At 54.5% G+C, this 15,658-nt stretch overlaps 1 protein-coding gene across 1 annotated transcript; it reads right to left on the reverse strand.

Moving 5' to 3' along the window:
• Positions 1 to 578: 578 nt before the first annotated feature.
• Positions 579 to 9,431, reverse strand: MATN1 (matrilin 1). The gene is made up of 8 exons (XM_066372085.1): positions 9,309 to 9,431; positions 7,177 to 7,523; positions 4,630 to 4,852; positions 3,586 to 3,711; positions 2,732 to 3,148; positions 2,015 to 2,167; positions 1,114 to 1,194; positions 579 to 826 (listed from the first exon to the last, which is right to left on the reverse strand). Exons 1-8 carry the CDS (start codon positions 9,400 to 9,402, stop codon positions 777 to 779), a joined length of 1,491 nt encoding a protein of 496 aa, XP_066228182.1. The 5' UTR covers positions 9,403 to 9,431; the 3' UTR covers positions 579 to 776.
• Between the last annotated feature and the right edge of the window lie 6,227 nt (positions 9,432 to 15,658).

A 15,658-nucleotide genomic window follows, 5' to 3' on the forward strand; every position in this document is an offset into this window, starting at 1 on the left:
GTTAAATCACATTTAATTGTTTTTCAAAAAGGAATAGAGAAATCAGAAGAGATTCACAGCACTTGTGGTCATGAAAGGTTAACTGAAAATAGGAATATATTAAGCTTTGGGTTAAAAAATGCAAACGCAGTCCCAGTGACACTCACCTCGAGTCCTTACTCTTGCACTGCTCCCAGACATACGCTCACCCTCAGGCGCACGCGCGCGCGCACGCGCACACACACACACACACACACACACACGCTCACCCTCAGGCACGCACACACACACACACACACACACACACGCTCACCCTCAGGCACACACACACACACACACACACGCTCACCCTCAGGCACGCGCGCACACACACACACACACACACACACGCTCACCCTCAGGCACACACACACACACACACACACGCTCACCCTCAGGCACACACACACACACACACACACACACGCTCACCCTCAGGCACGCGCGCACACACACACACACACACACACACACGCTCACCCTCAGGCGCACACACACACACACACACACACACGCACACTGTCCCAAACGCTCACGCACTCCCAGCACACACACTCAGACACACTCCCCCGAGCAGGGCGCGAAGGCTGGTGGACAAGGGGGAGGCCTCATACCGTCCCAGGGGCCTGCCCCCCCCCAAGTCCCCTTCACAAAATGAGAAAGCTAGACTACACTCGGGGCTCCAGGGGACACACACAGGACTCTGTGGGCTGTGCTTGGGGTGGGGGATGAAGAAACCACGGCGGGGACAAGCGGCCTTAGATGACCCGGTTCTCCATGATGGCCAGCCGCTTACTCACAGCTTCCAGTGGACTCGGAGTTAAGGGAAGGCGCAGGTGGAGCAGAGCAGGGCAGTGACGGTGGGGCACCCGGACTCAGGACCCCCACTTCCGGTTTCCTGCAGCGTGCCCCCCTTCCAGCCCATCTTCAGTAGGAAGCAGGAAAGGAGGAGCCCACCCTGACCCCACCACATAAGAGGGCATGGCTCCCTCTCATCTCCCCTCAGACCCTGGTCCCTGCCCTTGCCCCGGCCCCTGCCCCATCTCCTGCCCCCTGCCCCTCCCCTCCCCTGCATCGGCCTCTGGGAAAGGATATGTTTCCGGGTCAAGGCCTGCAGCAGCCCCTCCACTTTGGTCTGGAATTTCACAATGGATTCACAGTCACACGGATCTTCCTCTGGAGCAGACAGGAAGTACAGAAAGACAAGGGATGGTGAGCGGTTGCCAGGCAGGGAGGCAAGGCAGTCAATGCCCAGGGCCAGGACTAGGGAGACTTGGGGCAGAGCTTTGTGGAATTCTTGAGACAGAGTTCCCAGCAGTGATGGAGGGAGAGCCCTGAATGTCTTCCTGATGCCCCCAAGCCCTGATAAAGAATGCCAAACACAGCATCGTTGCACTGAGCACCTAGTATGTGCAGGATACTGCTGTCGGAGCCTTTATATCATCTTGGTGACTCCTCACCCCAATCCTCTGGGTTTGAAGTCATTAATCCTATCATTCAAATGAAAAACCCACAATGTGAACCAACTTGTTCATGGTCAACAGGGAGTTAGTTCAGAGCAGAAATGGAAGCACGGGCACATTTGGCTCTGGAGTCAGTGCTCCACCACTGGGGACCAGCTGGCAAAGTCACCAGGCAGGATCGGGGAGGTGGCAGATTCAAATCCCAGCTCCTTCAGTTATTAACAATTGTTCTACCCCTCTGGCCTTGGTTATTCTGTCTGTAAAGTGGTGATAAAAATATTCCTACCAGATAGAACTGAACGGTCTAATATCAGGAGAGCACTGAGGATGGTGTCATCCATGTCACAAGCATTCAATAAATATATGTTTACTAGTAAGAGTTAAACTGGTCAGTCCACCTCTTATTTCTGCCAACTCCTGGTGCCACCCAGCTCCTGTTTTCCCCACGCACGTCCAGCTCCAGGTTGGCTCCATGCCCCACCCCCCAAGCCCCACCTGCTCCTCCCATCCATGCCAACTCTGGCCTCACTCACCCACGCAGATCTTCTTCTGCAACTTCATGCCAATCTGGTTGATGGTCTTGAAGTCAGCCGTGTAGAAGTAGTGTTCTGCCACAGGCTCCGAGGCAATCTCCCTCAGCTCGTCCTCCACAGCGTTGCCCACACCGACGGCAAACATCTTAAAGCCTGCCAAGAGGGACAAAACCAGTAAGCGTGGCGGTGGGGACAGACAGCCACCGCTGAGCTTCTTGAAGGATGCCCAGGAAATCAACACCAGATACCTCCTGGTGGCAGCTTCTGGAATTGCAGGCACATTGCCTGGGGAAAAGATGGAGAAAATAAACTTTTATTGAGATTCTACTATTATATGTCAGACCTGTGCTGACTCCCTGTCCTGGGACCTTTGTAATCTCATTCAATTCTAATAAGCATCATCTAGTGACTATTATTATTTTCATTCACTAGGCAATAAAACTAAGGCTCAGGTTTGTCCCAAAGTGGGCTGCTTTCCAACAGTTGGTATGTTCTTGGGAATATTCAAATGGAAAAGTTCCAAGCCTCTCTTACAAAAGGACTATCAAAACAAGCCATTTATTTTTCTAGGGCCTCAGTTTTGTCAATCCTTCCTCATTCAAATTGAACCTGGGTCTAGGGCACTAATCAGAAGAGATACTAAGATAAACTACGGTTGGGAGGTACCATGTACCCCTGGCCATCAGTGGTGTCCGGGGCCCAGGAGGGAGCACCTACCAAGGTCCTTGGCCTTCTTGGCAGCATCATTGATGTAGTCCTGGCTCCGGCCATCGGTGAAAACAATGCCCACCTTCTGGGCGCCAGGCCTAGCCCCGCTGGACACAGTGAAGGAATTGTCGATGAGGTACTTGAGGGCAGCCCCAGTCATGGTGCCCTTCTCCATGTAGGACATGTTTCGCACAGCTGCCTTGATGTCCTTCTTGGTGTGGAAGCGGCCCAGCGGGAACTCCTGGCGCACAGAGCTTGAGTACTGCACCAGCCCCACCTGGGCCAGCTTGTCTGACACGTCCAGCGTGTCCACGATCTGGTTGATGAACTTCTTCACCAGCTCGAAATTCTCCGGCCGCACACTCTTGGATCCATCGATGAGGAAGACCAGGTCAGTGGCCGAACTCCCACCACCACCACTGCAGACTGAGGAGTGTGAGAAGGCCAGGAGATGAGCTTACAGACAGTTATCTGTCTGACCGCTGGCTGGGTACCCACCACACACCAAGCTCTGTATTCAGGGTCATTTCATCTTGTTCTCAGAACTCTCTCTGTAAAGCCAAAGTTTCTGGCCAGTTTTATAGCATTGAAAACTCACAGGGCTCAGAAGTAGTGGCACCAAGATTTGAACTCAAAACTATGTGACTCTTTTCACCACGCTAAACCCCACCACCCATTGGGTTCTAAAAAGGAAATCAGAAGAGAATTTTTGGCCGCCGTCAAACTCTAGAAGGAATCTATCCCCTTTGCAAGTTGGTCCAGAGACAAAGTGTGGGAAGATTCAGATGGGCCGGGGAGTGGTCGAGGCCCCATCCCCTCCCTAGCCCACCTTCCCCAGGGCTGCCTGAGCCCAGCTCACTGACCATTGCAGGTCTTGCCATCACTGTTCAAGGTGAAGCCCTCGCGGCAGGCGCAGGTGTAGGAGCCCGGGGAGCTGATACACACCTGCTCACAGTCATGGTCTCCCGTAGCACACAGGTCTGACACCACTGTGGGGACAAGAGGAGACTCAGAATCTCAGTCACAGGGCCTTGAATATCTCAGCCAGGATGGGCCCTCACACGCTCAGGGAAACTGAGGCCCCCAACTGGGCGGGGTCTAGGCCCCACATCCCCAGCCCAGCGCAGGAGTTACTGCACCCGGGGCTGACATCCCTGAAGAAGGTGATAATACTGATGATAAAAAACTAAAACTTCCTGCCAAAAAGATAAAGACCCTACACGGGCAAGATCTTGTTTTGTGCTCTTTTGTTCACTGATGTATCCCAAGTGTCTGGAACAACACACGCAGCAAAGAACACAGCCTGCACAGAAGCTCAGCAAATATTTGTCCACCAGGTATTGAGAGCTATAACAGGCGGTATTTCATTGAATCCTCACAATAAGGAGCATGCTCTCCTTGGACCCATTTTACAAATGGGGAGAAGTCCTTACCTTGGCCCTGGCTCCGCCCCATCCTACTTGGAGACCCCGCTCACTCTGCTGGTCACATCCCAAAGACTGCCCACTGGCCAGCCTCGTCTCTTCCAAGGATTCTAAACCTTGTCCTGCCGAGTGCCCAAGCCTCTCGGACCCTCCCGCATCACAGAACACTTTGGCACTTAAAACCCTCGACATCCAAACACGCACAGCTTTTTTTTTAGTCCCTGTCTTCACGGGATTCCAACCCCTCCTTGGTCCCTACCAGGACCCTGCTACATAAAAGGGTTCTTGGCATCGCCTCTCCCCAACTTCCTTCAGCCGGGGCCAGGGACTCGCCCCTCCCTCCCGGGTCAGCCCGCGCCCCTAGTCCTGGTCCTTCCTCGCTCTGACCCGGGTTCCATTTCCAACCTTTCCCCAAACACACTTATGCCCTGTCCCAGCTCTGGCCCCGCCCCCGCCTTGGCCCCGCCCCGTCCCGCCGCGCACAGCAGAAGGCCTCCTGGAACTTCTTGGACAGCTTCTCGATGACGTTGTAGCTCTCCACGTAGTCGACATGCTCCTCCTGCGGCTCGCTGGCGATCTGGCGCAACGTGGCTTTGTCCACGCGGCCCACGCCAATGGCGAAAAGCTCGATGCCGCTGGCCCGGGCCCGTGCAGATACGTCCCGCACGCTGTCCTGGGGCCTGCCATCCGTCACCACGATGACCACCTGCGATACGCGGGGACACGTGTGAGGAGCGGCCCCTACTTACCGCGCAAGGCTGGACTGGGCGCTTGGCCCTCCCGTAAACCCCAGGACCTAGGTAGTTGGTTGCAGGTGGATCCGATTCCCCACCAGGGTTCTGCCCCAGGAAAGAGAACAAGGCTAGAGGAAAAGACAGGTTTCCTCTGACTGAAAGGCACAAGGCTGAGGTGTTCTCCCTTCTGACTAGGGCTTCTGAGTGTCTCGGGCATCAAGCAGGCAGAGATCAGGAAGTCTTCCCCCGCCCAGACTGGAGAAGCCAGTGTGGCCAACTTCGTGCAGTTTTACATTTTGGCCAGCAGAGGGCAACAGAGGGAAGGAGTCATTCCTACCTAGATGCCCAACAAACAAAAGAAGGATGCCACCTTTTCGCCCTGAGTTCCCAGATGCTACCTGTCCTTTCCACAGAAGAAAAGACTGTCTGCTGTCTTCTCATAAGCCTTCTCCGTTCTACAACCTGGAAACGGAGACAGAAGCGGACCCTAGCGCTGAGTCTGGCCCTCATCACCCTCTTCCTCTCTGAGCCTGTCCCAAAGCTGGGTCCTCACAGCTCTGCCAGAGTCCGGGACTGGGCATCCAGCACCCTTGGCTGCTTCTCTGTTTCTGGTCTGGATCTACTTCTGATTCTTGGGTCCCCAGCCATGGCCGGGTGCCCAACCCTGGTCTTGTGTCCTGGAGTACAGTGGTTCAGACAGGTCTGGGTTAGAAATGCAGCCCCACAAGTTACAGCTCACCTTCCAGCCTCCGTTTCATCATCGGAGAGTGTGGTGAGGTCCAGGTGAAATGACTCAGAGTAAGAATCCAGAAAGGGGGTCTATTATTTGTAGTATCGTTGCCCTAGGTCCCCTGGGGAGTGAACTTGCACAATGTCTTCCCTCCTCACTGCCACATGCATTCCTCGGAGGCCCGCTGTCTCCTTGAGTCCTTAGTTCCGCCCTTCAACCCAGTTATGGGACTTCCTACCCACCTTGTAGGATTCCCCACAGGTGAGTTCCAGGATGAACACCTAATACCTGACTCCGGCTCCCCAGACCTCTGTCTCTGTCTCAGGTAATAGGGGAACTCTCCTCACTTGCCCACCCCAGACCACTGGCCTGAGCTGGGGTGAAACGGTTAACTCTGGAGATGTGACAACTCCAGATGTCACCACCATCCCCTTCACCTCTCTCCATTTGGATTCCCTGGGGCCACCACATCCTCCCAGTCACCTTATGTTGGAACTTGTAAGTGGCCACCACACAATAAGACCAACAGGATACCCAGTGCCTCATTTCTTTGAGGGCCGTAATAGCTAGGGTTCTGTGCTATTGTCTGTGAACACTTCTACCACTTAATAGCCAGGCAAGCTGCTTCAGCTCCCAGTGCCTCAGACTTCTCACCTATAAACCGGAGACACCAGCTCTGGGCAGGACTGTATTCACTCAACACCCATGTCTCAGTCCTATGCTGCATGCCAGAGAGCAGGGTGGAGAGGGGGTGAGAAAGAGTGCCTCCCTGGGCTGGGGCCCTGGGCAGATAAATGGCGAGTCCCCAGTCTAACAAGGGTGGTGATGGGGAGGTGCAGGGGCCAGCACGAGGACCAGTGAGGGAAAGGACACCTGACTGGACCCACAGGCTCTGGGCTGATTCCTCAGAAATTACAGTGGGTACAAGGTCTGTGAAAACACAGCACTCTGCCTGGAGCCCTCGCTGACTGTGAGACCTGGGGAACGTTGCCTCGTTTTTATAAGCCCCTGCTCCCTAAGGCTTATTAAATGAAAAACTAGCTAACGCTTATGTGGGGCTCATTAGGTGCCAGGTGCTGTTTTGAGCCCTTTGCTCAGGAACTCATTTATTTAGTCCTCCTAAGAGCCCCTGGAGAAGGTGTTATGTTACTCCCATTATATAGGTGGGGAAACTGAGTCACATGAGATGAAGTAACTTGCTCAGCGGCTAGTATGGTGGAGCAGGGGGGGGGGGTTGAATCCAGACAGGCTGGTAGCAGTGTCCACACCCTGAACCATCATGTAAGCGTCTGAATTGTCTCATTCTGCCTTTGAGGAGCAGAGACCAGCTGGGAAGCCAAGGTCAACTAAACTGAAATAAATACTCAAGTGCTCACCTGGGGTCAGAAGGGTGAGGACAGATGGGTTCAGCTGTGCCACTTCTCTTAGCTGGGTCTGCTTCCCAACTGTAAATGGCCACCTCGTGGCGTGTCAGGAGAATTCAAGTGTAGGCAGGCAAAGCTCTCAGCACCCAGTGGGAGCCTGCTAACAGCGGGACCCCAGCGGGGCAGGGGAGGGGGCACATACCTTGCTGATGTCGGGGGCCCTGGTACGACCGCCCTCAGCATCACTGAAGGCCTTGGTGATGGCAAACTGGATGGCCAGACCGGTCATGGTGCCCGTGGACAGCGGCCGGATGCGGCGCACGGCCTGCAGCAGCGCGGCCTTGGAGAGGTAGGCCCGCAGCGGGAACTCCTGCTTCACCGAGCTGGCGTAGTTGACCACGCCCACCCGGGTGGCATTGGGCCCCACGTTTAGCGACTCGATGACCTGGGACAGGAACACCTTCACCTTCTCAAACTCCACAGGCCGAACGCTGCGTGAGCTATCGACGACAAACACCAGGTCGGTGGGCCGGGTCCGACAGAGGTGCCCTGGGGGAAGAAGTAGGGAGACAGCAAAGATCAGCGGAGGGAGGTCAGGAGGCTGGACCGAGAGCTCCAGGCAGAGGAGCAGAGCATCAGGGGCTGCTTACATCCAGACCGGAGGCCTCAGGCGGAGTAGACTGGACTTGAGCCTTTGCTAGCATGTGGGCACTCAACCCAGCAACTTGCTAAAGGCCTCCCAGCTCAGCTCCTGGGAAAGAGAGGTTCAAATTCTGGCCTTGGGTAACATGTCACCTCACTGAGCCTCAGTTTCCTCGTCTGTACCACGAGCTGGTGATCCCTTCCTTACAGAATCCTTTGAGGACGAGCAAAGTGCACACAGGGTGCCAGCTCAGGGCTGGGCGTGCAGTGGTATTCAGGGTCAGCAAAGGCAAGGGCGGCCTGTAAAACCCACTTTCAGGGTTGAGTCCTGAGCGGCTCCACAAACAAGGGGCCGCTGTTTCTCCGAGCTGGGCAGCAGGGCACTGAAGGCGGACGCAGACTTGCGGCCCAGCACAGTGCCTGTCAACATGCCCTCTTTCATCCGAACATCAAAGTAAATCACTAAAGTGGACCCAGATTCCCTCAGCCGGTGAGGCCTGCTGTCTGGTGCCTAAGGGCAGAAAGAAGGGGCAGAAACTTCTAACCACCTTGGCAGCCTGGCCAAGTGGTCCCCCAAGACACACCCCCAAGGAAAGATGTCTTTCCAGACACCCTGGGAGGCGGGCACCATGTGCCAGAAAGTGCTTGGAGCTGGAGTGAGGTAGATGAGGTTCAAATCGCAGCTCCGCCACTTGGTAGCCCTGGGCAGGTCATCGCATTTTTAGGAGCTGCCGTTTCATCTGTTCAGTGAGGAGAAAGGCGACTGCTTAATGAAGTCACTGGCCTGCGCCAGCAGCCAGCAGGGCTCAGGGCACAGGCTGAGTCTGAGCTGAGTCTGAGCTGAGCACAGCCTCTCCCAAATAAGGATGCAGGAAGGTTTAGGAATGGGAGCATGTGCTTGGCTGTCCCAGCTCCCAGCCACTGTTCCCTAAACCCAGGCATCAGAGCTCTTCAAGGGACCATAAACATGGCCTTGCAGCTGCTCCCTAATCCCCAGTAGCTAAGGGCACAAAAAATGGGTAAACTGAGGTCCATAGAGGGAGAGAAAAATGGACAGAGCAAAGCAGCAGATCAAAAGCCAGGAGGCTCTGGGCTCTCTCACTGTGTGGTCTTAAGTCCTCCCCTCTCCAGCCTCAGTTTCCCCACCTGTAGAGGAAGAGTTGGGCACCCAAGGCGGAAGCTCCGAGAGTGGCGCAGCGTGTAGGGAGCCCAACCCAGGATGTGCTGAAAGGGCTGTGGACAGACATGGAGTCTGCCCCTCCCCCCACCCGGCCAGAGCGACACTCATCACAGAGTGGTGAGCTCAGCGCTGGGCTTGGTGCAGCTCCAGACCTCAGCAGCTCTCTGTGTAGTGTCTGCCCTCAGTGGCCCAAAAGACAGCGGTCTCTGCAGCATGCATGGTCCCCGAAGGCAGCCTGGGCGCTGAGAAACCCCAGGAAAGATTCTGGGGCTCCAGAGAGAAGCTCATACACGTCCCCTGACAGAACGGACTGAGGGTCACCCCAGCCCTGGCCCTGATAAGCGTCACCATCTCTGTCCGCCCCTGGGCTAGCCTGCTGGCCACCCTGCCTCCCTGCCGCTCTCCTCATCTTGGATCCCATGTCATCTCTGCCCATCTCGGTGCCCAGTCCCCCAACCTGTTGGTCAGGGGCCACTCGTCCAGTGTCCCCCACTTCATTTAGGCCCCCTCACCTCTGGGCTGGGGGGCAAAGCCAAGTGTGCGTGGGGCCAGGAGCAGCAGCAGCGCACCGCAGAGCACGAGGCTGGCACCGGAGATGACCGTCATGGTCCTAGGAGCGCGGGCAGCGGCCGGCACCGTTGTGGAGGCCAGTAGGATCCTGGTCTTATCAACCTTGCTGCCCAGCCTCCCAGCCAGGAGGCCCTGCCCTGCCCCTTGCCTCCTTGGGGGGTGGGGCCCAGCTAAATGGAGGTGTGTGTGTGTGTGTGTGTGTGTGTGTGTGTGTGTGTGTGTGTTCCCCCCTCCAGAGAGGGAAGGGAGGGAGCTGGGAAAGGGAGTAAGCTGCCCGGCCTGGGCTGGAGAGGCCCCTCCAACCACAAGGGCTCCTTTGCCTCCAGAAGCAACCAGAGCTGCAGCTGCAATTCAGGAAATCTCAGGTGGGTGGAGGGTGTCTCCTCCAGGAGCTGGAGCCCACACTGACCTGAAGCTATGAATCTACGGCCAGGGAAACCCTACAGCCAGGGAAACCCTACGGCCAGGGAAACCTGAGTTCCACGGCCTCATGCCCCAGCCCTGCCCCGCACCCTCATCTCACACCCAGGTTCTTCTCTTCCCTGCAATTTCACCCCCCGATTTTCTCATTGAACACACTTCCCCTTCTCCAGCCTCAACTAGCCCTGCCTCTGCGCGTAAAGCCCTACTCTCCAGCTACACCTGGGTTCTCAGAGTTCTCGTCCAAGTCTGTGCACGTGCAGGGCAATCTGCCCAGAATGCCAATCCTCTCGCTCACTCTGCCAAACAGAATCTTTCAAGATCATAATGGGGGTAACATGTGCATTAGTACTTGGTATGTGCAAGGCGGTAGAGAAGACAGCTAAGAGCCCAGACCTGGAGCCAGATTAGCTGGAGTTGCTGGGTACTGCCCGTGTGACTGTGGGCAAGGTACCTCGCCTCTCTGTGCCTCCAGCTCTTCATCCGGAAGTGGATGCTAACGGTGCCTCCCTCCTAGAGTTTATTAGAGGAGCAGAGTTATATGAACTATCTCATTTAATTCTCTTGACAACTCTGTGAGGCAGCTCCTATTATTACTATCATTTCCCAGATGAGGAACTGGAGAAAAAAGAGAGAGAGAGAGAGAGAGAGATGGAGTAAGTAACTTGTCCAAAATCACACAGCTAAGAAGCGTCGTTGCCCCAGGATAGAGCCCCAGGCCGATGCTCTCAGCCACCCAGCTTGCTCAGGTGCAGCCTGGCGGGGGCGCCTTCTCTGTGCCCACCTCTTCCCCACTCCCCTGGGCTTCTGGGCATTGTGGGTCTCAGCCCTGAGTGGGTGAGAATCTGACTGATTCACCTCTGCTTCCAGGCCTAGCCCAGGGTCCGCAGAAGGCATAAATAAAGACTTGTAAATAAAGAAACATAACCAGGAATGGTCCTGGCCATTGATGCTAGGTCCAATAGTTGATGGGATGAAGCAAAAGGAGCCTGGGCTTGGCCACCTGAGAGACCCAGATTCAAATCCCCTTCTGCTGTTGACTGGCTGTGTGCCCCGGGGCTGGTAACTTAACCTCTCTGAGCCTTGGCTTGTTATCATGCAATGGGGAATGGCAGTACTTAGCCTGCCCACCTCACTGGGACCATGGAAGGAGGCAATGAGAAGACAGAAGTAGGGGGGGGTCAAAGAATTATCATCTTCCCAGGGAGCAGAATCATTACCACTTAAGACCTGTGCACCGCACTCTATGCAAATTGCACCTTAATAAAAGGAAATGTACAGGCATTTTCTTTAAAATGATTGCCAAGCACAGCTGAAACAACCGACAGTCTCACCACCTTCACCAGTCACGGCAGAGTCACTCACTCTATCGCCACACTCCTTTGTTCTCCTGACAAGCCTGCGATGCCTGCAGATCCAAGTACATTAGCCCATTTGTCAGATGAGGAAGCTGAGGCCCAGAGAAGTTCATGACTTGCCTGAAGCAGGTCTCCGTTCCCTTTGCCCCAGTTTTAGAGAATAAAGAAGTTAAAAGCATTTCCCTCCCACTCTCCTCATTTAAGTTTTATTTACTCATGTAATTCATAGCTCTCCCCAATTCCCAAAACCAGGAGGCTGCTAGTTTCTTTCCTCTCTGCAACTTCTACATAGTTCTCCAGAGGCACTGCAGACATGAGGACTGTGGTACTTATCCCTTCTGCAAATTGTGCTATACACGTGTTACCTGCCTTCCCCAAGTGTGTCAGCTCCTCCCAGCAGGGCTCTTGCCTGTCTCAGTCACTACTGAATCTCGGGGACTTAGCATGGTGCTTGGAACGGGATATCTGGTGTGCAGATGAAGAAATGAGTTAAAAGAAGGGACTAATGACAAAAGCTCAGACTGGAGTCAGCAATGGTGACCGACGATGACAGAGGCAGTGTGCTCGCCCAGGTCCCCACCCCCCCCCCCCCCGCTGAAGGTGGACGAGGAGAACGTGAGCCCGAGTCCCCTCGCCCACCGCCCCCTCTCCCCAGTGGACAGGGCTGTGTCCAAAGCTCAGGGTACAAAGCTCTCTTGGCCAGGACAGCAGCTGGGTCCATGAAACAGCTCTTTCAGCTCCAGCTCTGAATGGCAGTTCTATGGACTCCTCAGAGGAACACAGGCGCCTTTTCTGGGTCACTTCTCCGCTCATTAGCAGAGCCACAGAAATATGCTATAGGTCAGTTTTCAGGAACAGAGATGGATTCCCCCAAAAATGGGGCAGCTCTAATTTCACATTCCTTAGCAAGAGCAAGGGCTCGAAGGGAAGGAGACCTGGAAGTTCAGCGTATACATTAAGGAAAGAAAATAAATATTTGTGTTTTGAAAATGTGAAACATTTTCCCCAGGAATCAAAATTGGGAACAGTGTGTCTGGTATTGGCCAGAGGAAAAAAACGCGTGAAGGGGCCTTCCTCCGGGCGGCCCAGCAGTCAGAAGGGCTCCCGCCGCTCCTGCTCCTTGTTTTCACACACCTCGGGTTTCCAGAAACTTAAAGCCTTTAGTGTTTTATCCCAGAGAGAGAGAGCATTTGTGATCGAGAGGCCCCTGCTCAGTGGCAAGCGCACAGGACACCCCCAGCCCTTCTCCTTCCCGGTCCCAAGTCTCGGTTTCCTTCCAAAAGAGCAAACCTGGTTATCCCAAGCTCCTACGACAAGAGATGCAGCCTGGTCTAGGGCAGCATGTCCCCTTTGTCCTGCATCCACCATCCTCACAGTTTGCCTGGATCGACATACACCTTTCCCTTTATTCATTTCATCTTTCTCTTTAACTCTCAATTCACTTATTTGTTGGGGGGGGGGGGGGGGGAGAGAAGTCTTCTCCTCCCAAGAAATAACAGCCATGAAATCACTGATTTGATATAGTTTATATATTTATTCCAATGAGCCTTTAAATAAATTTGAAACAAATTAAATTTAACGTTTTCGTCCACGTAGGCCCCAGAACCACCTAGTGCCCTGCCAGCGGCGTGCAGGCCAGCCTTGAAGGAATCCCAGGAAGCGAAACGAGCTCGGGATCAGACAGAGCTGGGTGTGAGCCGGGCACCTGCCCCTGTGCCGACTTCAGGCGGCTGCCCTCACTTTTCTGCTGTTGGGCTTCATGTCCGTAGCTGGGATCTGGAGAGCAGGGTCGCAGTGGGGTTGAGAAGAAGGTGTGTTGAAGGCTGCTCCAGCGCGGTGTTCACCAGGCCTCCTGTCTCAGTCAGGACGGACCCAGCTACGCTGCGGTCACAACAGGCCCTCCGGTCAGCATGGCTTTAACACAAGGGCGCATTTCCATCTGGTGACACTGGCTGGGGCTGGGCGGGCGCCTCCCCGTGCTGGCCTTCAAGGCTGCCTCCATCTTGCTGTCCCACCGTGTCCTGCGTCTCCAGCCACATGGACAAGAGAAAGGCCACAAGTGTCTCTCTTAACTACCTCAAACGAGGAGTATGCGTCACCTGACTCTGCCTGGAAGTCGAGGGATGGACGTGGGAACTTAGTGAGCAGTGACCCTGACCAGTGAAGAAGGCCTCTGTGGACACTATTTACCTCTCCATGAAAACTCAAACTTAGCTGGGCATGTGGCACTTCCCAAGCCCCCCAGGCCCCCGCCAGCCCTCTGCCTCTCCTCCTCTGTCACCCTCTCCTCTGCCAGAGTGAGTCACAGTGTCCTCGATTTTAGCACAGAATTGCTTTCATTGCAGCAGATTTTATTTCAGATTTTGCTGACTGGTTTCGGTGACTCTCTCCCCAGGGGACTGAGCGCCTCGAAGGCTGAGACACTGCCTCCCGCCCAGCCACTGTCAGAGTTTGCGCTCAGTAAATGGTGGCTCGTTTTGGGGGGTTTTTTTGGGAGGGGACATAAAATCTTGAATCTCGGGCTCTGAAGGAAACTCAGACACCACCGAGACAGTTTACCCAGCTTGCCGCCATCGTACTCACCCCGGGAGGTGGTTAAAAACACAGGGTGCACCAGGCTGGCTGCCCTGTTGTGTCTGGAGGGTCAGCCCAGAGCCCTGGGGGCCACTGTCAGAGGTTCCATGGGGAAGGGCGCCCACTGTCAATCAGGCTGAGAGGGACTAAGCCTGCAGAGGGAGGGTTAGGAAGAAGAGCCGACCCAGTGGGTCCCCCCGCCCAGGCCTTTGGCCCACCTCTGGGTTCAGCCCCAGCTGCAGCAGGCAATCCCCATGAAACGGACAGGAGCAAGGCAGCCTGGGCATTTCAAGTCTGGAAGACAACCCTCAACCAGCAGGGGGTGGCGCTGTGAACAAATACCCCAGCTTCCCAGTGCCCCCTGCTGGACAGTCCTGAGATGCGCTCCTCACTGTCCTGGTCGCTCGGAGGGTCCCCAACAGGAATGAGCCCCAGCCACCCACAGAGGTGAACCGTGGCATTTTTTGTTGGTTTCCACCCCTCCCCTGCCTCCCCTCCCCTCTCTGTATTTCCGGGGCACTCTCCCAAGTAGACGACCTGCACCCAAGTCCATGTCTCAGGATCTGCTTTGGAGGAATTTCCACGAAGCTAAGGCAAAGCGTTCTCAAGTGTGGGAGTCCAAGGCACGGCCATGTTTGGTTGGGGTGCCCTTAGGAGAGAGCAGCCCTGACAGGTGGGCAGATGAGAGGAAGGGAGGGAGGTGTCTGCAGGGACCCTCGGGCCGGCTGGGATCTGCAGGGCCCCAGCAGGATAAGCATCCTCCTCTAGACGCACTTCCAAGTTACTCTCTGTTTTATAATTCCTTCAGTTACCTCCAACCTGGTAATAGGTTTGGTTAAGGTTTTCCAAAAGAACATGCAGGTTCTCAGGCCCCATCTCAGACCCAGCAAATCTGTATTTCTAAGCTCTCCAGGTAGTTCTGCTGTAACTAAACCACCAATCTCATCCAACCTCCCAAACGAAATGTAAATTCCCTCTGTCTCTGGAACACCTCTTACAGAGGGAGCTTGCTATCCCCCAAAGTGTTCCATCCACTCTGAAGTGAGCACATCTGCTGCTGTACCGTGTTCAGTGAACTGAAGGTCATAGTCACGCCTCCACTGAGCTGATACCTCCCCCCTGAAAACATCCTTATTTCTTACAAACATTCTTTTTTTTTTTTTTTTTTTTTTTTACAGAGACAGAGAGAGTCAGAGAGAGGGATAGATAGGGACAGACAGACAGGAACAGAGAGAGATGAGAAGCATCAATCATTAGTTTTTCGTTGCGACACCTTAGTTTTTCATTGATTGCTTTCTCATATGTGCCTTGACCGTGGGCCTTCAGCAGACCAAGTAACCCCTTGCTGGAGCCAGTGACCTTGGGTCCAAGCTGGTGAGCTTTGCTCAAACCAGATGAGCCCACACTCAAGCTGGCGACCTCGGGGTCTCGAACCTGGGTCTCCGCATCCCAGTCTGTCACTCTATCCACTGTGCCACCGCCTGGTCAGGCACAAACATCTTTTTTAACACGTAGATTTCAGCCCCTTGGCATCCTAGTGCCAGCTCCCAGTGGCAGTTCAACTTGTCTCTTTCCCACTTGCAGAGAGTTGTGCTCTGGATTTAATATAACCCTCCAGCTAGCAGAACAGAATACAGTTCCTCTCACATTTTTCAACGTACCTACCCTCTATCTGTGCTGCCTGAAATCCCTGCTGTTTCCCCTCAGCCTCAATACAGCCTCTGGAGACCCGAAAAGAGCACATGAAGATACGTGAACAGTGTTCAGCTCGCCTGTTTCATTCTTCAAGTCCAAAACTCTGGGTCTACATGGACCAAGATTTCAAACACTCAGTTTTATTGCTATTGCTGCCACTTAGATGGTTAAGGGGGGAAATAAATAAAATTTTCCCCAAATCAGGAAAAGGTGGTGCTTCCATTTTCTTTTGCTAAGTAACAAAT

The sequence above is a fragment of the Saccopteryx leptura genome, chromosome 3, assembly GCF_036850995.1.
Source record: "Saccopteryx leptura isolate mSacLep1 chromosome 3, mSacLep1_pri_phased_curated, whole genome shotgun sequence".
Classification (NCBI taxonomy): domain Eukaryota; kingdom Metazoa; phylum Chordata; class Mammalia; order Chiroptera; family Emballonuridae; genus Saccopteryx; species Saccopteryx leptura.

Coding starts and splice junctions, on each gene's coding strand:
- MATN1 (XM_066372085.1), bottom strand. CDS start 9,402: ATGACGGTCATCTCCGGTGCCAGCCTCGTGCTCTGCGGTGCGCTGCTG. Junction 7,524..9,308: donor CTTTGCCCCCCAGCCCAGAG/GTGAGGGGGCCT, acceptor TTCTTCCCCCAG/GGCACCTCTGTCGGACCCGG. Junction 4,853..7,176: donor GGGCCCCCGACATCAGCAAG/GTATGTGCCCCC, acceptor CGCGTATCGCAG/GTGGTCATCGTGGTGACGGA.